This window comes from Pomacea canaliculata, linkage group LG14, assembly GCF_003073045.1.
Source record: "Pomacea canaliculata isolate SZHN2017 linkage group LG14, ASM307304v1, whole genome shotgun sequence".
Classification (NCBI taxonomy): domain Eukaryota; kingdom Metazoa; phylum Mollusca; class Gastropoda; order Architaenioglossa; family Ampullariidae; genus Pomacea; species Pomacea canaliculata.
In genome coordinates, this window is record NC_037603.1 from 18,182,614 (window position 1) to 18,207,888 (window position 25,275).

At 38.8% G+C, this 25,275-nt stretch overlaps 1 protein-coding gene across 2 annotated transcripts; it reads left to right on the top strand.

Annotated features, from left to right (window-relative positions):
- The first annotated feature begins 208 nt into the window (after positions 1–208).
- LOC112555172 lies at positions 209–23,321 on the top strand. 2 transcript variants are annotated; one of them, XM_025223428.1, is made up of 26 exons: positions 209–614; positions 3,074–5,242; positions 5,494–5,602; positions 6,075–6,168; positions 6,839–6,992; positions 7,315–7,350; positions 7,900–7,980; positions 8,241–8,357; positions 8,782–8,880; positions 9,308–9,463; positions 10,124–10,216; positions 10,624–10,737; positions 11,289–11,384; positions 11,685–11,881; positions 12,739–12,804; positions 14,498–14,585; positions 15,227–15,381; positions 16,137–16,177; positions 16,343–17,062; positions 18,058–18,160; positions 18,571–18,655; positions 19,093–19,183; positions 19,781–19,863; positions 20,390–20,661; positions 21,275–21,401; positions 22,161–23,321. In XM_025223428.1, exons 2-26 carry the CDS (start codon positions 3,101–3,103, stop codon positions 22,344–22,346), a joined length of 5,505 nt encoding a protein of 1,834 aa, XP_025079213.1. In that variant the 5' UTR covers positions 209–614; positions 3,074–3,100; the 3' UTR covers positions 22,347–23,321. The 2 variants fall into 2 exon arrangements, with proteins under 2 accessions (XP_025079213.1, XP_025079212.1); XM_025223427.1 differs by lacking the exon at positions 209–614 and adding an exon at positions 1,144–1,269.
- Positions 23,322–25,275: the final 1,954 nt, after the last annotated feature.

The window sequence follows — 25,275 nt, forward strand, 5'->3', positions numbered from 1 at the left end:
TAGCCCAAATGAGGCCCAAAATAAGTCGGCCCAAATACTACCTAGCATCACGTGCCCTTATATGGGCAAACAGCCAGAATATCAATGTTCCAGAGACCAACCATCGACATCTTTATCAGATTAAAGAAGTGTCTTAAATTACACACACACACTCTGACACACGTACATGGTTACATGTACATCTTATAGCCATGCATGTGCAAGGAATTTTGAAGTGGGCAGGATCGAGCAGGCTACATCAGAGAATATATATAGATATCTGTGGTACATCATGGCAACAGGAAACAAAACTGGAAGCAAGCAGCACTTCTTAAGTGGCAATCCTTGATCAGGTTACGCATATTGAAGAGATACAATATCCCCAGTTTTGACTGATGCACATCCTTTTGGTGATTGATCGGCCGGTCATGGTCAATGGAGCTTCTGATGACATAAAATACCCTGTCAACACTCGGATGTTAGCGCATTTCTTCTTTTGTCTGACTCTGCCTCTTGTAACAAGATCGTCTTTGCAAGTTTTGGCTGTTGACGACGTCAGGCTTGGCAACTGTAAGACGTGTGCCCATGCCACGTTTAATTTGCGTCTTTTCACAGTGGCTAGAAAATCATAGCAGGTATTTGCCTTAGGTTCTTTCGTGCTTCCCTAATAGTGGTATGGAGTTTTTAACAGATATTAGGGGATTTCTTTTACCATCTCACCCTCAATAATAGCATGCAGTCTCTATATAGTCGATCGATTATATCTTGGGGCTATATATCTATTGTTGATTGTTTGGCTACCACAGAGCATCAGTGTTTTGGGTTATGGCATTCGTGAATTTTTCTCAAGAACACTAACAGTGCATACAATTTTTAAATCTCACACTCATTGCAATACAAAGATACTACATATCTCGTGTGTAAGGTCACATATATGTTGCGTGTTATCATTATCTTAGTATTAGGTGCGCGTGCCCTCGTTCTAGTATCGAACAAATGCTTTTACAACGGAGTAGAGTCAACTGAAATAATTAAAGTGCGACATAAATAAATGAAAGTAAAATTTTCAGTTGATTTTTTTCTTTAAGTTGGCTTTCCCTCGTATAACTTGACAAGGCGTTTCTTTCGCGTTCTTCCGCAGTTTCATTTTCTTGTTGTTTTCCCATTTTGTTTGCTCTGGCTAGCTTTAGCGCACACGAAGTGGGTTAAAAATCTGAAACTACCGCTGAGCGTTGTTGATATGTTGTGTACTGCTCTTACGATAAGCTGTCATGTGCCAACCCATTGCAGGTAAACTTTTAATTTACTTACTTAAGACAAATCTGATGCAGATACTGAGCTCATTCTAGATTTTATTTAATAACACGAGCGTTATGAGCATGGATCAGCGATGTGGGCGTTTGCTTGTTGGAGCACGTCTGTCGAACTCGTTTACTGTCGGTGACAACCATTTTAGCTGTGACTGTGATCAGTTCGATTGCTACAGTTGTGGGACACATCAGTGATGATTAATTAGTAGAATATTTGTCATGTAATGTGGTTTGTGCTGCCTATTTATTTTAATACGAAAGCAAACCTGAAAATGTAGTCACCGACGCTTTCATTCTTAAAAAATTTATAACAGATAAATATCATGGCGTTCATCTCTAGTGAACATAAAACAAATTAATTTTTTATATTCGGCTGTTTGTTGATTTATGAAAGGTTTGTAAAGTGTCTGATTTTTATTATCAGAATTTTCGTGGAGGATCAAAGTGATTTTTAAAAAAAATACTTTGTTAGTAATTTTTGTGACATGGTAGGTTAAGAATAGATGGCCAAGTACTGGAGGAATGTCTATTTTCAATAAGAAATGAGCATCTCGTGACATTTTCAGCAACAGCACACAGAACAGTGCAGACTCTGAAAACTTAAAGCCTGGATGCCCATCAACTTACTGGAAATAAATGATGACAGAACTGAAGTCCTTTCAGGAGCCTTTGCAAATAGACTGAACTGTTTTGCTATTTTGCTATCTACCATTTGTACTTTGTGTGGGATGAACATCTTTCTTTCCTAGACCATCAAAATCTTGGTGTTATCATTGACGCATCATTGTGTTTTGAATTCAATTCAGTCTGAAGTTCATCTTCCTTGTGTCAAATGATCAGTCACATCCATCCCATCCTTATCAGTTTCTGCCACCAGAAAGCTTATGTCAGGTTTTTTGGTTGTCTTGCTGGATTACTACAGCTCTCAACTTGTCATTTCCTTAACTGCCTACTGGACAAAACCTCAAAGGGCTCAGAGTAATGTTGCTTGTTTTGTCTTCCTCTATATGCTGTCGTAGTCTTTGTGGCCTCAATATGCTGTCATAGCCTTAATGGCCTCTTATATGTTGCCATAGTCTTAGCATACCTTCCTGAGATGCTGATGCCTTACCACCCAAGTTGTTCTCTTAAGTTGTGTTGCCCTCCTCTCTGCGCCAAGCATCATTTGGGAGAAATTTGGCAGACATTCTTTCTCAATTTCCCCACTGTTTAGAATTCATTCTGCCCCTTTATTTTCAAACTATGTCTATGTTCAAAGCTTTCAAGTGTGGCCTCAAAACCCAATGTTTTAAAGAAATAATCATGCATGTTATTGTGCTCACTTTGTTTCTTCATTTATGCACTTTGTTTATGTTTGCCATTGTGTCTTTTATAGTTGTTCTTATGCAGCGGATTGAGCTAGCATCTACACTGGGAAATGTGCTCAACAAATTCAATTGTTATATTATAAAAATAGTTTGCATTTAATTAAGAATATGAAGGAAATATTGTCTTCTAATTTCTGTTTATATATATACTTCTTCTGACTAGTTGATCAGCTTTCTTAAAGTATTCATCTCAAAATATGTTATCTAGTTTTATCAGATTTGCAAGTGATGAAGTCATTGATGAGGACAGTTTTTTTCCAAACCTTGTAAAGAAGCTTAATTGCTAGTTAAATACACACTTAAACTGATTAAAGATAGAACAATGTAGATTTAATACTTAATGTTGTTATTAGTATGTTCTTTTACATCATGTAATAAGTTTCTGGAGAACATAAAAATTCTGCATAACTTTTTCAGGTTTTCACAGCCAAGTAGACGTACATAATGGCCAGCATTGGCAAAGAAGATTTTTCATCAAGGGCTGCAATGACAGACTTGGCAATCAATATGGCTGACAAGCTTATTGACGCATTTCAGAAAGTAGCAGATGGTAGTGGAGATGGTGCTTGCGAAAGCCCTCATACTGGACTTGCAAGTTATGGCAGCCATTCTGGGGACCAAGGCACAGAAAATGATAACAACGATGGAGATGAAACCTGGCATGAGATGGTAGAGGAAGATGATGATGCAGATGAAGCAGAGGAGGAAGAGGATGGTTTGGAACGAGAAAACATAGAGACACTTATCAGCCCTATAGGAGCTCATGGCTTTGATGCCCACCTTGCCTCACAGGACAGTGACGAAGAAGGAAGTGATATCATTTTTACCCCAGCACGGGCACTTCAGTTTGATGGCTCTGATGGAGACGATCAGCCAACTGTAGATCAAAAGTACTTGCCCAGAAGAGTTTTCATTCAGTCGGATTTTACACAAGGCCGACCAGAATTGCATGGGTCAGAAGAGGCAGACTGTGTTGCACCTGGAGCAGGTCTTGGAGCATACTTGGTCGATCAGTCTCAGAATGTTCGAATCATCGAAGGCCATGATGACATTGACAAAGGTGCAGCATTTATATCTCAGCGAAACACATTTCTTCACACCCAGCTGGTGCAGTTGCCCATCCTCATAGCTGATGACTACCTCAATCAGACAGCAAATCTCTACGACAGTCTGGAGAGAGATGACCATTTCTTTCCAGAAGATGGTGACCGGGAACATGGCAGCTTTAAAGAGGGACAGGACCAAAACAACAGAGAATCAGTCAGCGGCGAAGGCGAAATGTCTGGCAAGACTCTCCAGTCAGACCTGGGAGATGAAAACACTGATCACCAGCATGCCATAGGCTACACTTATGGTGGGCAGCAGTTTGCATCCAGATTGTTACAGGCCACAGATGCCAGTGAACAGGAGAAAATAGATAATGACGACACAATTTCTAAGGCTCTTTCCACATGCACAGTAACAATGGTGGAGGCTAGTCAGCTCGATGGGCAGCATCAGATCCATGGTGAAAATGATGATGAAGATGATACAAACTCCGTGAAAGATGAGGACCATGATGCTCAGGCATTTACAGCCCCTTTTCTGGTAGCTGTGCATGGGCCAGCTTCAAATTCCAAAGCATTTGGCAGTGACAAGACCAGCTTGATGGGGTTGGAACAAAATCAGGTGACTGGTGCCATAACCATCAGACAAGGAAATGCAGCTAATATAAGGAACAACAGGAAGTCAGTTGTGGAGGTTGTTGCAGGAAGGTCCAGGAACCAACAAACTGCCACACACAGAACAGGAGTAGGGCCTGGCACAGGTGGCGATAGTAATTCGCAGCAGGTCTGTCCTCGACTGAGTCGTGCAGAGCAGAGGCTGACAGCTGCAGGAAGCAGTAATGTTATGCACGGCCGCATGTCTTATGTCAGGCAGCCAACCAATGGGGCCCAGAGACCAGCTGTTCAAGGCTCTGCCTCTGCACAGACTGCCAATCATGTCCTTCATGTGGGTGATGCAGCAGCTGTTGGTGGAGATGGGGATGGTGCAGGTGATGGAGAGAGTTCAAATTCCATGCCTCCACCACAAATAGGAGTATCTGTTGTGGGAACTTCCCTACAGTCCAGGACGTCCTCCCAGGGCTCAGTCCAGTCAGGAAATAGTGGCAACAGCCACAGTCGTGTCGGTGGGGTGGGCAAAGAGTCGAACAGCAGCCACAACACCGTTCCTTCATCCAGACCAGCAATGCCTAGATCTGCAGACCACAAACGTGGTGGCAATGGTGTGAGGCAAGGATTACCACCACAGAATACTCTACCTCAAACCCAGCTCCCACAGAATTCTCTTCCCAACATGGCCAGATCCACTACCCACTTGCACTCTGAACCAAAGTTAAAGTCTGCAGGGAAGTCCACTGCAAGTGCACTGGATAACAGAACCTTGCTTCTGCAAAAACAAAAGCAGTTACAACATGAACAGCAACAGCTGCTTATTCAACAGAAGCAGCTACAACAGCGGATACAACAACCACCACCTGGGTCTATCTATCCTCCAGATGCAGACCAGTTTAGTCATCACTATCCAGAAGTGGTTACAACGCAGGTGGGATGTGTACCACAACCATAGACAGATATTTGTGTGTGTGTGTGCATGCGCAATGATGTGTATGCATTTGTGTGTGTGTGTGCATGCTTGTGCATATGTCCATGTGTGTGCATGAGTGTTTGAAACCTTGTATTTTTGCATTAGTAGATGGTGTATCTCCATGCTTTCCATTCATAAAATGCAAGGGGCCTTTAAGTGCTATTTTTATGTTGCTAAAAATCTTGGTGTTGTTGTGTGTTATTTTTCAGCTAAGTAAAGGTAGCACCACCAGCATCAGCGTTGAAATGCAGGGAGTAGAGGAAGTACGCACCCAGTTACAGAGCATGCTCAAACATCCAAAAGATTCAGCGCCTTTTGGTGAGAAACTGATAGCATTCTTTAGACTGCAGAGTAAAATGTTTACATATCTTGTATATTTATGTAGATGACATTATTTACAAGAGATCATGAGACAACAAACACTTATCATGAGATAACAAATGTAATAGAAAGTGTTTTGGGTAATCCTTAAAGACCCAGTGGAGTTAGAAAAAATGAGTTGGACCTCTGCTTATGTCATTATCATGCATATGGATTTCAAAGTGTATATGAGTTTCTTAAAGTCTAACAGCCTAGTTCCAGTTTTGTGTCTTTTTTTCATGTTGTTAACTGGTAAGGGCGTCCATACCTGCCTTTAATGATAAGAAAGATAAGCAGGTTGTTTTTGATTTCGCTGGGTTTTCTTTCCTTAGGCTTGATATTTCAGATAGCTAATTCCTATAACCTATATTTTAATTCTTAAGTCTGGTACAAATAGAAGAAATTTATTTTCTCTTCTTTTGCTTTACAGACCACCAAGGCTTTGACTATGCTGATTTAGGTACAGACCAGTTGCCAGATAGGCATGGAAGTCTACATGATGTTGAGAGCAGTTCTTTGTCAGGGTTGGTGAACATTTGCCTTTATACACAGCATGCAGTCAGTTAAGAATTTATTTGTGTGTTTTTAATTTTCCATATTTGAAGTTAGAGAACTTTGTATAAGTTTTGTGTTCACTGTTTCCACATTTAACAAATTTCTTTCACCAGCTGTTTCTGCCTTATTTTCTGTACATGAAGAGTTACATTAAGTGGATGTTGTCACTGCTACTACTTTTATTAATAAGAATACAGCAGATTTATATAGCACCATTCCCCAGCACCAAGGTGCTTTAATTACAAGTCTACAACCATACACCCTTCTAGGGTAGGTGTCAAGTGTACTTCCATGCACAAACATGCACCCAACATCTGCACAAACATGCATACACACAACACAGTGTACAGCGCATAGCGCATAGAGGAAACCAGAGTAAAACCACTGACAGCCCTGTAAATTATTGTGACATCAATCAGATTTCTTTTTCATGTTAGTTCAAAAAGGTGATGTAGAGGAGAAGGGAATGGTACTGGTAGATAAACCACTCTATAGGGTTTGATTTTATACTGTGAGTAATGTAAGGGTATGATGCTTGCTCTTTCATATTAAGTAGCTGATAGAATTTTTCTGTTTTTTAAAATTTTCATAAATTATCCTTACATGTATTTATTTGCTCTGTAATGGGTTCCTTTGCAGGATGAAAGGATTTGACGAGGTGTCAGATATGTTTGATAGTTTCCCGAGTTTCTCTTACAAGATCTTTTCTGACATGTCCCGAGGTGATGCTTCTGTGCATAATGAAAATGCTTACCTCCGAGATTGCCTTGAAAAAGAACGTTACCGGCGGAAGGTGAAGTATAAGCCATTTTTTCAGATTTCTGCTGTAGCTACTTCAAAATCTGAGTTTCACATTTCACTTGGATTAGAAAAAGATGTGTAAAGAAAAGAAAAGATGGCCTCTCCGGCATCAGATACGCTGCTTCTTGCATAGAACCCTTCCCTCTTATCATCACCTTATAATTCCTTCTCAGCTATTTGTAAATGTAGAATGCAAATAATTTTCTGCAAAGAAAAAGCAGTGATGATTAAGATGTTTGTGTATATATATATAAACGATTAATAACCAAATATGGCTTTTGATTCAGGGTTTTTTTTTCTCCTTTAATTTTCAGCATTGTGAACAGCAGATACAAAACCTGAATGCAAAGGTACAATCTTTGTCATTTATATTTGTTCTTTGCTAGACTAAAAGAGCTCACATCCAAATGGGATCTTTATTCTAAATTTTCACGATACTAACGCTCCTTGATTGCTTTTCTGGTGATTAAAGGTGGCTGCTTTTGAAGAATTTAACCAATTCTAAAATTTGTCTGTCTTAGTAGTTTATAAAAAGAAAGTCATTGATATTATTCAAAGTTTTCTTTTATGAAATATATTGTAATTTGTAGCATTTAGGGTAGTGTAATTTGTAACTTTCCTCCTTTCAGAGGATTTCAAAAAATGCTAAGATAAACAATTGTCTCTCTGAGTATTGAGAAAGGCATCTTTTGAATAAACATTTTCATGTGTGTCATGCTTTTACTAGCTTTTTGATTTTTCTCTGAATGCTTTGTATTACATCTTTTAAAGCTATCACCATAATTAGTTAACAGATGCTTGTGGACTGATTCATCCTGCGTAGTATTTCTGTTTATGCGTTTATTTATATATAAATATTTGTTTCATAACTGACATTTTTATGTCTTAATTGACTGCAGCTTTTGGAGCTTCAGCAGCAGCTGGTTGTTGCTGTGTCCACCGACAAGCGCAAGGACCTCATGATTGATCAACTTGACAAGGTGAGTTCTTTGGTGTAAGAAGCTGGTTGCTTGTACCAGCATATTCTGTTTAAATAAATAATTTGAATAAGACTGAAGTAGGAGGGAACCTCAAAGTCTGGTGGATAAGTTGGGACTTTCACCTAAGTGTGTGTTTATGAGAGAATGGTAGTGTGTGTGAGTGAGTGAGAGAGGGTGGGTATGAGTGAGAGTGTGTGTGTCAGAGGGAGTGTGTGTGTAAACCTCTGTAGTCAATATCTCCATCCATGCGTGTTTCATAGCAACTGGGAAAAGTTGTAGAAAGATGGAAGAGAAGAGAAGCTGAGAAGGATGAATACATGCAGATGATGATGAAGGAGAAGTTGCAGATTGAAGAGACACTTCAGAAACAGCAAACAGTAAGTTCAACCTTTTTTTTGAGCCTTTGTCTGATTGTCTTCTTTTCCCCATTTTTTCTCGGGTTTCATTGTGAACAGCCGGTGCAATAGTTTAATATAATCTATCTTTAAGTAAAACTCCATTCAATTTGTATGCTATAGAATTAGAAATTTGGAATATATATTGGTCCTGTTTCTAGAGGCCTTAGTTGATTGAAGATAGTCTCTATATAAGGTACACCTATTTTTCTGAATTTCCAGGACTTGATGAGAAAGTTTTTTTTTTAAATCTATTTCTTGCCATATAAGATAAACTTAAATCTGGCTTCTTTGTTTTTTAGGGAGCATTTTTCTCCTACCTTAAATTTATGAAAATAGTGGAAGTAATTTTATGACTTTTAAGAAATGTGTGGAATATTTCTTAGAGTGTCCTGTGTTTCTTGAGATGATAGACAGTTTTGAGAAAGACTTGGCAAGAACTGTAGAGGAACTGAAACAAGAGAAAGAGAAGTCTTCAGAGGTTGTGGACAAGATGAAAGAAGAGGTGTGTTAAAAAAAAAAATGTTTAAACAGGAAGAAAAAAAACCAGTTTCAAACATTTATACACAAAGGACATATATACACATGATACACACAAACACATACACATTCTCTCTTTTTTGAGGAATAGAGCATTTACATATTATTTTACCTTATTTCTTACTAAAATTGCATATATTAATTCATTCAAGAATTTCCCATGTTAATGAAAAGCTCATGATGTCCATCGTTATAAATATATGAAAAGGGCACATTATTCAATGTTAATTGCTGCTTTGGGGAAATAAAATGTTTCTAATGAAGACAATGGACTGCAATCATTGTGTTAATGGCACCATTGATAAGTGAAACACGACTCTATTATTCTGGAAAAAGGGTTACCATGAAAGCAGTGTTCACAGTAATTGACACCATGATGCCATATGTTTCAGCTGTCAACTGCCGTTCATGCTCGGAAGCATGCTGAAGATCTACTTTCTGCTGAAAAGGAGCGAGTGATGCTCATGGAAAAAGACTGGGAACAACTGAAGGAGTCACGGGACTTGGCCGAGAAAAGAGCACAGCAGGCACAGGAACGACTGCACCAGGTGGGTTTAACTCAGTGGTGCCCAACCTTTTCTCGCCTGAGGGGTGCACTGGACATGATATAAAATTTCCTGGGCTAGAGCATGGCGGTTTTGCTAGAATCATGATGTTAAAAAATGAAATTATGCTGTGTCTGGTTGAAATGAGTGGGCCGGATGTGGCCTGCAGGCCTTAGGTTGGGCATCCCTGGTTTTTAACAGAAGTTTGACCTCAAGTCCTAAGTTAACTAAATTTAATGAGCCACTTATTTAATTTTGCACAAAAGTGTGTAAGAGGGCTGAAATATTTTCAAGTTACTGGTTTGAACTCAGTACAAGAAGCCTGGAATCTTAAATAACCCAATCAAGCTCTTGGTGTATTTTAAAAAAAAAAAAAAAGGTCAGCATCATGATCTCATGACTGCTTGGAAACACCTCATTAATGTATGCTCTTCCATTGCTTGTAGCTTTGACAGTGTAAGTACCATCCCAACATCAGGGTATTACAGGATTGGTAGACTGTAGCGAGTTGTGTCAATCAGTTAAAAAAAAAAAGACCATAATAAATAATTGCACTTTGCGAGCACTTAAAAGTAAGATTAGCTAGATGAAGCATTCTTATCATTAAAGGGGCAAGCTGTAAGATGGGTCATAGATTCCTAGTGTTGCTGAACACTGTTGTAGGAACAAGACAGCTGGTACCAGAGAGAGAAGGAGCTGCTGAACAAGATTGACCAGGTGAAGGATGCCAACCTGAAGGTCATGCAGATGGAGCATGTGAGCACAATGATTTTTTTTTATGCTTTTCATCAACTGTAATTGTACCAAAAAACCCAGCCTGCATAGCTTCTAGCTGTGACAACTCAAGGGAGGCCTGTTTTCCCATGTAAACTGACCTGTTATTCAAGGATTGGGGAAAGATGTTTATAAATGACTTACCTGTGACATGAGTGCCACATTTTGTACTTACTTTGTAAGTATATGTACATGCATGTATTTGTGCAAGTGTGTGTTTATTCAGCAACTCAACCATGATCAAAATCACCCCCTTCATATATCCCCTTCAGGGAGTGAGTAATTAAAATTAATTTCATTTTAATGATGATGCTTATGTAAACAGAATTTTGCTAGAAATGCTAGTGGAATAGCACACAACATGTTTAACAGAGGCTTGATCATCACAGGCAAAGCATGAACAACAAACAAAGAAGATGGAAGAGCTAGAAGAGAATCTTCACATGGCTCAAGCAGATGTCAAGAAACTCGAGATGGAGGTGGACTGTGCCCTTAGGGAAAAAGTAAGTTTTATTTATAGAGGTAGCAACAATTATTTTTTTTGCTATTGAAAAACTAATAGAACATTACAAGGAGATGAAAGTAAAAGCGTTTAATTTCAAAATTGAAAGGAGTCTTCTCCTTATATGTGTGAGTTTAGTGTTGGTGGGCTGCATGTGTGTTTATGCACACAGGGTGTATGTGGTGGGATGGGGAAGTTTTAGTTTCAAAGATTATAAGAGAAGCTAAGCGATACGGCCCTTTGCACTCCTTCAAGACTTGCTCCTGGTGGGATATGCTAAGCCATAACAGCTGGTCTTAGGGTGGCTAGAGATAAATAATCTGGTAAAAAAAAAGGGAAAAAATAATCTTTCTATTAGATATTGCTGTCATCGCCCTCACTCACCTTTGTGGATGCCTTTAAACACATTTGTGGGGGTGTAATTGTGGGGTTTTTTTAATTGTAATTTTTTGTGGGGTAAATTTAGGGACTTACCTAACTTGCTTCTTGGTTGTCTTCTAAAAATAGCCCTTTTGCATTGTTAGTTAAACTATGCATCATTTTGTTCTTTAGGAAAGTCTGCGAGTTGAGATGGCAATAGCAGAGGCTAAGTTTGAGAATGCCCAAAGAACCTTGGAAGCAGATTTGCATGCACAGATGGAGAAGGAGGTGAGTTTACCTGTAAACTTTCAAGTGTGTGCATCAGACCTGTCTTCCTTTAGGGGCTTCGTATAATTATTATGGGACTTCATCAAATTACAGAATGACAATGAAGACCAAAACAGTACATGTGTTTGATATGCAACTGATTTAACACACTTGATCTGATTACAGGTGTTTTTCCTGGAATTCCATGATTTTCGGAGAATTATTGGTTAGTCGTCCTAAGACTAAACAGGCCGGAAATTTAATACTTTTGATGATTTGACAGTATAATTTTTTTCATGATGTGTTGTTTGTCCCTTATAGATTTCTGAGCAACTGAAGGAGGTTCATGAAAAAATGCGATTGGAGCAGGAAGGGACAGCTGAGAAACATCGCAGAACAGTGTCTGAACTTCATCAGAGACACCAGCGAGACCTTGAAACACAACTATTGGCTCTACGACAGGACACTAGCCGCAAAGAAGAGGACCTCCGGCAGCAGTTGGCAGAGCAGGAAAATCAGTAAGACTGTGCATTCAACTGACTTTTAATCAGAATTCTTTTTCCAAAACCCAATTTTAAAAATGTTAAAAGCAGGAATAGGTGACCATATGTGACCTGCCACCTCAAAATAAGTCTTAATTTGCACATAGCAGTTTGGTAGCAGAGGCCTAGAAAGGAGTGAATAAGGTCAACTTTGTGCAGTTTCACATTTTTGTAAAATTAGATTCCTTGATCATTAAACTAAGAAGGAAACACAGTTATGTTAAAAGAGAAGTGGAAGTGACTGGCCTAAGGGGGAGGCAGCTGGCAACTCCGTCAGTCCATTGCTAAGGAAAAACCTTGTGAGATTGCTGAAAAACTTTAAACATGCTTTTCTCAAATGGCTGCTACCATACTTGCACATTTCAAACCTGTATAACTCAGTCTGGGGACTGGAAGGACAACTCTGGTATCAAGAGAATTTTTGGAACTTCATATTTTTTATTTGACTGTTTCTATGCAGTTTGCACTGACAGATGCGAATGTCTTCATAGCTACAGCTCAGTTACATGGATTCATCCTTATTGAAAACTCATTTTGTGGAGAATGTCACATGTATCTGCTCAGCAAAATTATAATATTGTCATAAACTTTTGTCATTAAAGTAGTGTAATTAGAGACCATTCGTGCCATCTGACAGCACTTGCAGACAATCTAAGGCTGATGAAAATGAGTACCATCTCTAAAGGTCTCTGGTTTTTCTGAAAGAGAGTGTATATGTGTATCTTGTATGCATATATGGCTGATGTATAAACATTTACTTCTGCTGTCTGTGGTTAAGTACCAGAAAACAAGTTTAAGCTTCTTTGATACTAATTGTATGCTTCATATGGCAGGTTGAGTAAGTTCCGGCAAGAGAACACTTCACTGAAACAGGCAAAACAGAAGCTAGAATCTCAGAGGTGAGTGTCAACTTACACATCTTTCTTTGATTGTACTAGACGACACGACCGTAGGATATAGGTTACATTAGTTCTTTAATCATTGAAAAGTACTCAAATAGTCAGGCAACTGCCCTAAAATGACTTAAAAGGCCAAACACAAGGCCAACACACCAGTTTTTTCAGTGGTTACTGTGGTGCTCATTAGCCTCTGTTCTTACCACATGCAATGCTCACTTCGTGCTGAAAACTTTTGCTTTGTCAAGAGATACCACCTGTACTAGATCTTTTGTTGGGTTTTTTTAAAAAATTTCTTGGAATATGGACTTCTTTACCTTGAGAAAAGATGTGTTTTTCTTCAGCAGTGTTGCCAGTGTTTTAGATTGTAAGGTTACAGAGAATTCTGCATTTTTCGATGGTATTCTGTTGACACCAGTTTCAGATATGACATAAGTGTTTTATAAAGAGATAAAATTCTTGCTAATCAAATGGCTTGTCTTTTTTTTTAAAATGATTTAGATTTTTGCTAAATGCATCATAAAGAAATAATGTATTTAGGAGAAACTGCGATTCTTATGCAGCCTCATGAGCTGTGTGAGGTGTATGTTGCTTACACACAGGAAGTGCAGGGTTGAAACAACAACACTGGGTCATGAATGACGTCCTAGATCTCTGTGACCAAAGGAGGGCCTTGAAGAGAGAAAAAAGAAGCAAACCAGAAGCAGCTTCCAAGTACAAAGAAGTGAATTGTGATCAGGAAAGGGATGCTATTGGGAAAACTGGATCAATGGGCCAGTGTCAAACAGTAGAGGAGAGTGCTATATGGGGTGACAGCAGAAATGCCAAGAACTACTCAAGACTCTCACCAAGACAGGTTGGCATAAGATCTCAGTCATTGAAGACAGTAATTGCCAACTTCTCGCTGAAAAGCACTGTTGTACTTATCCAGTGGATGGAATAATGCAAAGACCTGTGCAACTTCCAGCTGAAGACAGGTGCTAAAATCCTTCAGTAGAACCAGACTAGAACTAGCAAACTTGCAGACCTACCAGTCTGAAGAGAGAAAAAGAGCCATTTGGAGTCTGAATGGAGGAAAGTCACCTGGCATTGACAACATTCCGGCTGAGCTATTCAAGCCAAAGATTCTGGCAACGCAAAGAATGACTCAAAGAAAGGATGGACTTGCTAGTCTTACCCTTCCAAGAAAAGAAACAGCAAACAGTGTCAGAACTACAGAACCATAAGCTTATCAACCTCTTTGCTTGCCAATACAGAGAGGAGAATCCAGGTATTTGAAAACTTGTGCCTGAGGAGGCTGCTCAGGATCTCATACAGAGAACATAGAGCCATTGAGTTTGTATGAAGCATGGTCATTGGACTTGCAGGAAACCAGAAACTCCTACTTGCAACAGTCAAGCAGCGTAAGCTAGTCTGGTATGGCCATGTAACTCGGCATGACTCTTTGTTGAAGACTGTCCCTCAAGATTTCTTGGAGAGTGGGCGATGCCATGGTAGCCAGAGCGCGAAATGGCTTACAAACATGAAAAAGCAGATAGCTGTGTATGACCTGCTCACTACACCAAGACAAGTGGGCCTTGTCTGCTACCACGTCTATCCATATGCTTCCCACAATGACAAGTACCAGTCAAGGATGAATGAATAAGATTGAAAAGAGCAGTAACCAACTTAATAACATATTCTTGGTCTTTTTCAGGGTGGAAGTCTTGGCCAAATTGCAGTTCATTATGCAATCTCAGTGGAATGAGGCTGTATCCCTTCTAGTTAGCACACCACAACGTAAGGTAGGGCCCCCCTCTTTTTTTATTTTGATGAAAGGATGCTACTATTTGAATCCTTCATTTTTTTCTACGATATACAAGAAATCAATCAGTTAATCAATCGTTATTCATTTTTTAGTTTCTTAAGTATTTGCTGTCATCATTAAACAAGAAACAGGATACATAATAAACAACAAATATAAAAAGAAAAACTTATTTTTTTAATAATGGGGATGTGGTAGATTTTTTTAATTAGAATGCCAATTGAGAAACTTTTGTTCATGGTAATGGAGCTCATTGTCTAGGTCATGAGTACATTTTTCTCTGAAAATAAGACTTTCTTCATTTTCTATCTGAAAACACACTAGAGTGCCAAAGCCTAGGTTGAACAAAAAGAAAGAAAGGTGCTGACAGTTTTAAAGTCCTCTGAATTAAGTTCTGCAGTTGGTGATGTAACAGATATGTATTGTGTGGATGTTCTACAGGTAATACTTAGATGGAGAAACTGCATATAGTCTTTCTTTGGTTACGGAAGTTAGGTCTGCAGATGTACAAGTTAGCTCCCAGCTGTCACCTAAAATTGTTATAAAATTATATCAGTTTAGCTGACTGTTTATCATAAACACCTGGCCTAAGAATGCTTCCACTTAGCCTGCTTATTGCAGAACTTGAACACTTCTATGGCATCATCAGTGGGGTCAGCAAGCTTTGCCAGCCTTTTAACATCTCAGACTGTTCCTGACACTTCAAGCTCCCAGCTCCATTTAGCACCAGCAGCCAACTTGTCAGCCTCCTCTTTCAGCAGTCCACAAGCAACCAGGTAGATACAGAGGTTGTTCAATCAGTGAGCTGTGGCTGTATCAAATTAGTCACCAGCTGGTCTTTACGTGGTCACAGCCTTTACAATGTTTTTATGTGAACCTTTGTCAAAATGTTACCATTGAAAGCAGGACATTTAAAATTTCACTTAACATAGATTTTTATATCTCAACATCTGTAGGTGAGCTGAAATTTGGTTGCAACCACAGTCAGTGGATTACTTCTTTTGGTGTCATACCTATTTTGGCTGTGTTGTGTCTTGGTAAACAGCAGGGCTTCTGCTTACGCAAAAAATTGCGTACAGTACGCATTAAAAGTTCGGAGGATTCCTTCAATTTTCATCAATGGGGTCCCCTTCAAATTTGGGCGAAGAACAGGGACCCCTTAAAAATCTGAAGGGGTCCCTGGGACCCCAAAGAATTTAGCCTTAGCACAAGCCCTGAAACAGTATGCTGGAAGTCAGATTTTATCAAGAGACATTGTATGAAATCATAAAATTGAATGATTGACATTTTTTAAAAAGCTTTTGGCATGCATGGTACTTATGAGAGATAGCAGCAGATATTTTTAAAAATTACAGTCTTGATGTACACCTACATGAGTACTCTCACACACATACATATACATGTACACACATACACATCACACACTGCAAACTTCAAAACAGCAATGGAGGGCTGTCTCCTCTTTATAAGGTTGTATGATTGTGATTATGCGGAGATTATCAGGTCATTTTTTTTTTCCAATCCTTTTCAGTCAAAATTCTGACAAAACTGAAGTTCAACATGAATCTACAGGTAAGCAGCATTGCACTAGTACAAAGGGAACATGATGATAAAGCTATACTTTGACTTGATGTAAAAAAAAGAAAAAACAAAGAAAGCTCAAAATTCAAGAGTATTAATGAGCTTGAGGTTTGTATAAGGTCTTTATGAAAAGTTTATGAATATAATTTTTGTCAGGTTCACCCCACTTGGCATCAGGATCATCGCGTTCATCTTCGCGTCTGCACCAGACAAGCCATGCAGATGATAGGGAAAATCATGTGGGCAGTAGGGCTGTTGTGTCATGTGGTGGTGCCATCATGACACTTGAAGACATCGCTGGCCTCTTGTCTCGAGGAGATGGAGATTCTTCCACTATCCTCACCAGGAATATCCACGGAGTTCTGCACAACAGTGGCCTCGTCAATCAGTCCCAAGTGCAGGAAAGTGAGGTCCGGCAGCGCCAGGGCCATCAAGCTATCCCAGCATCCTTATCATCAACTCATGCCACCATGATCCGTCCTCCTCAGCAGTTTTCCCACTCTTTGCTCAGCACTGCGGAGGAAGTTTTGGCATCCTTCGCTGAGGAACAGCCTCATGAAGACTTCAGTTTCATCTCCACTCGGGATATCCCAAGCAGCCACAAAGACTTACCTCGCAGAAGGCAACAGAATGGCTGCTCAGGCCGCCGAAGCAAGGATGTCGAGAGAAGCAACAATGGATACATGGTGCAAAAGGAAGAGGACCTGCAGTTGCAAGCACGACACCCATTGGATGTGGAACGGAGCCTTGCTCTGAGCGATCTTGACAGCACAAGCTCCCATTCTACTTTAAGAAATGCTTGGGTGAGTCAAAACAGCATCCACTGTAACCACAGGGAGGAACCTGCAGAGTCGCAAGCACAACCTCAGGATGAAGGTAATGAAGCTGCATCATGTTTTGTTTTTTTTCTTCTTTCGGTGGTAAAAAGTAGAATCATGTTTTAGGTCTTGAATCTAGCAAGCTGAATGGGGCAGCTCTTTCTCTTTTCCTGTTTTGTTTACAATGTATTCTGGTTTTATCATCATCAACTTGTGGATCTACATCTTTCTTTATTTCCTATGTGCTGGATTGTCTGTGGCTTTCTGCCTTTTTCTTTATGGAATATACAGTTGAGATCAAAGTTTTTGTTGATTAATGGTCTCTGTATGCTTACCACTTTCTTCGTAGTCTTTGCTTTGTACCATTCTCTTCCCAGTTGTCATGCATCCAGATAGTGCTTTGTAAACACTTTTTTACACGATATAATGGATCAGTTCTGCTTTAACTTCTTTACAATTGAGCAACAAACGATTGTATTTAGAGCCTTAGTCTGACGTTGATTGGGGTAGTCTCCCTTTTGCTAACTTACTTCTACACCATATTCTTCATGCTGATCGCCACCTGGCTTGATCTTCTTCCAGCATTCTTCCTAAGAGAAACTGGCTATTGCCACATTGTGTGCTGTTGTGTTACATGACCGCTTCATCTTCCGTTTTTTTTTCTTTGCTGAACTGTTTTTTTCTCTTCTTATGATGTGCACTAAGCTGGTCTTTTTGACAGCAGAGCATGCAATATATGTGCACTTTTATTATTGGAAAGCACTTTGAGTTCTGCTGTTTATGAAAAAAGTCACTATAGAAATATGATTTTTTTTTTTTTAAGCTGCAGAATATCAGTATGTATATATGTTCTCTCATGGCTGTGCAGGATTTGTGAAGTGAAATGAAATACGGGATCTAAACATTTCTTTATTTTTACAGTGCAGTAATTCAGACTAGTGTGTATGACAGGTTTCACAGGCTTTATCTTGTACCACTTGACTGCATTTTAACCTTATGGAGGAAAGCAGTTTGGGACTGCTAGTAACATCAGCTGCTTTTGATACTTTGCAGATGTTTTTCTGTTGGAACGCCGCATCGAGTGCTTGTCTCCTCCTGTGAAGCAAAGTCGAGATGGAGAACGGGAGTCGGAAAGTGTCTTGCAAGAGAGCAACAGGTGGGGAATTACAGCCTCTGTGTGTTATTTTAAACTTTTCTTTTTTGCTGTGTACCATTTATGGCATGGGACATTACTCAATCAGATGTTGTCAGATTTGATGTCACTTGATTTGATGGTAGGAAATAGGAGATACTTCATAATTTTGCAGGCTGCCTAGTAAAATGAACTGTCGCCAGTACTCAGATGTGGGAGAAATTTTAAACAAAATGTGTTTGTGTGTGTGTGTGTGTGCACGCAGAGATTTAACATTCAATGATGTTATAAATATTAACTTTTTGAATGGTGTCGTCATAATGTACTTCTGATGCAATGTTGTGATTGTTTTGCAAAACTAATGAATTATTATGCTGCACATATAAAAGTGACCATTGTGTGCGTGCTTATTTGCATGTGTATATACACAACAGACTGAATGACAGCTATAGAGAAATATCCAGGCAGCTGGAGGAACACCAGGCACGACAGAAGGAGCTTCAGCATTATATCAAGATGGTATGGTGCAGGGAAAAATCAAGTCATTAAGAATCAAATGCCTATGAGAAGTAAAAGTAAAGATCTGGGACCTCACAATGGTGCTAAATAAATTAATTTTATCAGAGGATGGCAGATGAAATAACATGTCATAAATACTTCTCGGTAGACTAAGATTTTGTGTTTACCTGTTTTATTATTATTTTCTAATTGTCCTTTGAGACAAATTAAGTCTTATCTTAACCATTTTGACCAGTGAATTCAATTTCCTTACTTTATAAATGACTTAACTATTACTGTAATGATGACCTTAGTGATGTCTTGGGCCTTGGTATTGGATTCGTTTTATTCTCTCTTTCTGCAATTAAATTATTTCAATAAAAATATGATCCAGTACTGGATTCTTCTGGTAAAGTAAAGAAATTTCATTTTGCATCCATTTTGTTCATTCTGCATAGCTGCTGGATAAACCACCTCGCATGGTGAATGAAAAACCAGAGAGAGATAATCATGTGGACCCTGACTCATTGGAGACTTCACGTGAAACAGGTATGTGCAAGTGTTCCATGAATATCTTACCTCACTCTCTGTAACCTTAACTGTAATCTTACTTTAATTAAAATGTCGAGATTTTACATGGTACAGCTTATTTGGAAAATAGCAAATATTGCCATATAGTGGCACATTAATGGTAATGTTAGAGTAAATAGTAATTTCTGAATTATTTTAATTGGGTTTTTTTTTATGCATCTTCGTTTTGAGCTTATATGGTTCTACACACACATATTCATCAGTAGCATTTGGCTGAGTCTTTTGAAACAGGGCAACACCAAGGCAAAGTATGTAGACTGATCTTATGGTGATCAGATTAAGTGCTACCTAGGGTAGGTAAGGTAATAGACCTAATATCAAGTTTAATCATGAGTACCCATGTTACAAAATGTCAAGAGGAGAGAGAGAGACCCTAGGTGTTTCAAAACCGAGATCAGGGCTCAGGACTAACATGATGTGGATGGTCGCACATCATGAATAAAAGCTGCTTCACCAGTTGAGGATAGAGTTATGAGAAACACTTTCCCCAGATGTCTGCATGGGAATTATTTCTGCATTATACGTTGTGCATGTTTTCTTTGCATACATTTGCAGTTGATTGGGAGCTAACTGAAGCAGCCCAGGCAGCACAGATCAGCACAGACCTACATCGCTTACAACAGCTGCGCAACAGACAGGTGGGTACAGGGAACTGCAGAGACTCCATGTTATATACACAAGTGCTTTTTACTTATTCTTCATCACGGCGTGTCATTTGCATGATGCACTCTGAGTAATTGATGATTTCACTTGTCCTGCATGCTATTCACAGGCTCCAGATCCTTCTTTTGACACCTTGATTACATCTGGGTTGCTCTTGCTAACAATTTTCAAAGTAGTGGGCAGGAGGATGTTACTGAAACAAAAGGAACTTTAATAAGAGCTTAGCGTTTTCCTGAAGGTCTCCCAAGACCCATAGCAGGTGTTTCCATGTGTTAGAAGACTTGTTTTGTATAACTTGTATAACATGTCTGTCATGACACTGCTCGTGTCAGTTATCCTGCATGGAACAACAGCGAGTTGTCACTTGAATTAGAATATTGTGATTTGTGCTTTTTCTTGTTGGGATAACAGCGAGTCATCACTCACATTAGTTAGAATATTGTGATTTCTGCTTTTTCTTGATGTGCTGTCATTGTGTCTATTGTGCTTTGCCTTTTCAAGGTGGCAGAAGTTGTGACCCAGCCACTGTCACCACAAACGTCACAAAGGAGGGACAGAATTGAACGATCTGGAGCTGCAGGCTCCTCCACCAGACAGGCAGCAAGTCTGCCTCCAGGGTCTCTTCAAGCACAACAGCTGGCTGAACTCTCCTACTTACTCAACCACTACCAGGAAGGCCTTGAGATCCAACCTGGACATCCCTTGACCGCTGCAGCAGCATCATCCGCCTCCATCGCACACATTCTGAATTTCCTGGCTTCTGCTCAACAGCAGTGAGTGCTTGTCATTGTTCCTGGCAGTGGGTAGCAAGTTCGTCTTTTTATGTTTCACATCTTGTCATGTGATTGACACTTAAACCTGCATTTTCACATCTCATGCCTTCATGGCATTTAACCAGAAAAATGACTTTAATGGTGTAACTCAGTGGAGACAAAGTGCACTTGTGTTATATGCAATCTTAGTGTCGTTTTTTTTTTCAAAGTGATCAAAAGGTATCAAAATATTTTCAAAACACAAGTTCAGATAAAGAATAAGCATACTAATGATTCAAATTATAAGTATAAGGAACTGTGAGACTGTACTTGCTTGCTCGCTTGCTACAGTGCTACAGCTCTGATAGCAACTATATCTGGAGAGTTTTCTGCTCCATCTAATCTCATTGGCATATTCACATTCTTGGGCTTATCATCATATTTAAGAAATCTATCTGAAACACAGTCCAGCAATGTCGTCATTCCACCCTCTAGGCCTGTGATTTTAGTAGGCTGTTGTTGAAGGAAAGAGATGGCTTCTTTAGAGCAAGCGCATTTGTGTTTGGAAACTGTCATCGGGTATGGAGAGCATACCATCTTACCAGGTCTCTTATTTTGGATGGCTGATGTGCAGGACTGAGCAGGTGGCTGCAGATGGGAGACAGAGCAGCAGTGCCAGAACTTCGCCCAGGTGCAACCACACACAGCGAACTAGAGACCGACACAAGGCCAAGAAGAATGGTGACAGCAGGCACCACTCTGTGAGGGCAGCTTGCATGATGTCTTGTAAAATAGACTTAATCTTTGGAAATTTTGATCAGTAGCTGTAAGAGAGCAGCCTGGCAGATTGACTACAATATTTAGGCTACTGGAAACGTTTTCTGAAGGAAACAAAATGAAAGAATATGAAAGTGGACTACTGTGTAACTTTCACATAGATTGGTAAATTGTGCCTTTTGTATTGTGCTCATGACAAGATTTATATGTTAGAAAATTGAACACCTTTTAACAAGGGTGAAACATGGAGTTGGGACATTTAAACAAACCTGACAGTTGTGACCACAAGGTTAGTATCAGAGGTAGCAAAAGAGGGTAGGGAGTAGGTGAAGGTGACTCTGGGCTTTTAGACATATGAAACATGGGCTACTAACCCTGACTATCAATCACATTACAACTGTAGTCAGGATCTGGGCTAATGTGCTAACTCTGTCATGATGCCATTTCTGTCCTCAAAAGTTAAAACATCAAATTACAAAAGCAAAAGGATAACAATAATAGTAAAAATAATCATGAAAATCATAACTTATAAGCAATAGTTCTTGCACAAGAATGCTGTTTTTACCTTATTTATATGTGTATTCACAAGCATTCATCTCTTTCCCATGTCTCATTCCCATTAAATTTGCATATTGCAAATGATCAGCACTGGTATATTAATCCTCCTTACTTATATTCATCAGTTTATGAATGAGCTTTTCATTTCTCATGTTTATGCACTTCACACTGATTTTCTTTTGCAGGTGGGTCCTGAAACCAGCCTCTCCACCTCAAACTTGTCAGAGAGAAATGAGAGATCAATGGCCTCCTCTGTAAAGTCCAATTCCTCTCGAAAGGCAGAGAAAAAATCAGAAAAACTACCCACAGCAGCTCCTTCCATGAAACCAGCAGTTCGCCCTCAAGGAAAAGATCATCCTGTGTGGAAGTAAAGTTTGCAAGCATATGGGGAGGTTGGGTAGGAAGAGGTCAGGGGTAACCCAGATTAGCAAGGACAAGGAAGATTCATCAAATATGGACAAAGTAACAAAATATCCAGCGTGATCATCGTACAGGAAAAATCCATGTTGCACTGATTAAAGGGTGACATGAAATTAACCATTTAAAATGAAGTTTTATGAGAAAAGCATGTGAACTGACTTAAAATTGTAACCAGATTTCATTGAGAGCTGCAGGCTCGTGCAAGAGAGGAACTTCTACAAAAGTGAGCCTTGTTATGATGCTGCAGTGTTTCTATATCTTGTAATGAATTATATATATATATCCAATCACTAAAAAAGCCAAAGTGGTTTGCACTTGGGTTAAACTTTTATAGTTCATTTAAGAACTCTTAAGAACTGTAAAGAGTTCTTCTAGTGTTGGATAAACGACTAATTCACTTGCTTTGGACATAGTCTTGGCCCTACCTGGCAAGAAACAAATGGCTTTGTTTTCTAAAGTTTAAGGTTAAGAAGAATGAAATTGTTGGTCTTGATAAAAATGTTTTAAATTATGTTTTTTCTATGCTAGAAATCATTTACCTTCTGTTCATGATTCCTCGGGTGATGTTTGTTACATTTCTGCTTGAGATGATGAATTGACATTGTTTATTTCTCATGCTTGTCAGGTGTTTATTGTAAAAATGATTGATTTAATTTTTGGTCACAAGATCGTACTTTGATATTCCATGGATCTTGCTTCTATTGTAAGGAATTTTGTGAACTAGATCAAAGCATATGCACTGCCGTCCTTGTAATTGCATACAAAGTGGGTTGTGATACTCCGTTTTAGAGTTTACCATAATGCGTTTGTGATGGCGGTTGTTTTTAATAGATGTAATATCATGGTTAGCAAATGCTTGAATTTAGCTGTGAACTTATAGTTTGTTAATGAACAAATCATTTGAATTAAATTTGTTTTTCATCTTATTTTGGGCTTTGTCTTCATTTAATCAGTAGATCCTGAATGTGTTGTGTGATACATACATAACAAGTGACTTAAGATGTAAAATGATGTGGACAAGATGCTGGTGATGTAGGTAAAATGAGCTTATTGTAAGCTTGGTAGAGCCATTATCTTTTTTTTTAAAAAAGGTGTCAGTCCTTGTAAAATGCATAAATGGCCAGCAAGCCCAGGGTATAATTAGTTTTGCATATACCCAGAAGTGCAAACACTATACTATTCTTTTATGCATCAACAGTTTCAGGCAGACCGACAGTTTTATTTTTTAAGATTATTCACACTAATAGTTGGTAGCTGTACTCGTTTAATGCTCGTAAAAAAAAAATGTATCCTTTATTCTAACATGCAGCCTTTAGTATATGTTGTGACTTATGCAGTGAGTTTCACTTTTAATGTAATTATCATTCTTCCAAGGACCACAGGAGATAACCTTAAAAGAAGCATATATATGCTGCTCTTTTAATAGACTTCTTTTGTACAAGCTTCAATCGCAAAAATTCTTTTGAAATGCTTTTCTTTTGCTGGCAGATTTGGATGCATGCACACAAGCACGTGGAAGTGTATTGGTACTTCATCTTTTTGATCATTGTAATACAAAATTTGTATAACAATAATTCAAGTCAGGATGGAACATATTTTTATGTGTTACATTTTAAAGAAATACACAGGTTTTTAAATTAGACTATCTGAACTATTAATTCTGAAAGCTGGTTTGCAGAAATTAGGAAATTATGAGTAATCCCTCGCCACTTCGCACTTCACTATTTCGCGGATGTTTATAAGAAATAAGTGGGAAAAATGATTCGCGGATCTGTACGCTTCTTCGCGGATTTTCTGCGAAATTCGATCAGTGGAAAATATGTATATTTTATGAATTTTTAGATGAAAAAAAAACCCGAAGTGTATAAAATATGTTACTAATACTTATTCTAACAAGAAAGAAATATTATGAATAAAAAAATTAATACGAATTACAGTAAAGAGTGCATGTATTTACTCTGAAAGGAGAACCAGCACCGTTTGCCTGAGACGCTACGCGCCTACTCACAATTGTAAGCAACACACGATTTGGTTGGTTGCTAGAGAAGCGACCGACCAGAGAGTGCTGCGTTGTATCCCAGCCCCCGATTGGCTCAGTACATGTATTACAGGTACTGTACTTCTCTACAGTACATACTATATATATAATGTGTGTTTGTTCTTTTATTTACTGTAAAGATACAATGCATGCGCAGAACAGTGTGGGAATGGTTATTAACTTAAATTAAGGAAATGGAAAAAGTTTATGTAGCGTAAAAGTATGGGGGAGTGTTTATAAAGCTTTAATATAGTGTCTAAATAAATATGCCCGTAAAAAAAAAAAAAAAAAAAAAACTAAAAAAATTAAATCTTACTTGATAGTAGCTACCAAGGTGGTTTTCTCAGCTACTGACCAATCAAACGTTGCCTCTCAGGTCCCGGTCAGTGTTTGGCCACGTGACGTCAAGAAGGGGGTGTGGCTTGTAGGGGGTGCACATCCAATGGGACGAGAGGCGTTAAACGATTATTGTCCAGACGACTTTTACACCAACAGGTACTTACACAACTGTAACCTTTAGCACGAGTTGTAGAAACACGACTTGAGATGTTTCATAAAGACGAACTACTTGCATTGTGTCTGCTATGATAAGACAGTGTGTTTGTATGTCTGCTATGATAAGTGCATGTGTTGCAAGATTTCAATTTTTATTGAGTAGGCCTGAGTTTTTCAATGGGAACAACAGCAGCCATCATAACATAACATTTTCATAAACTGTAGTATGGAAAATAAACATACAATTAACTTTCGATAGTACAAATATGTAAGATGTACAGCAGCATCATTATTTTCACATCCGAACATTGAGATTGAAAATTGAAAAAAATGGAGGATTCAACTAA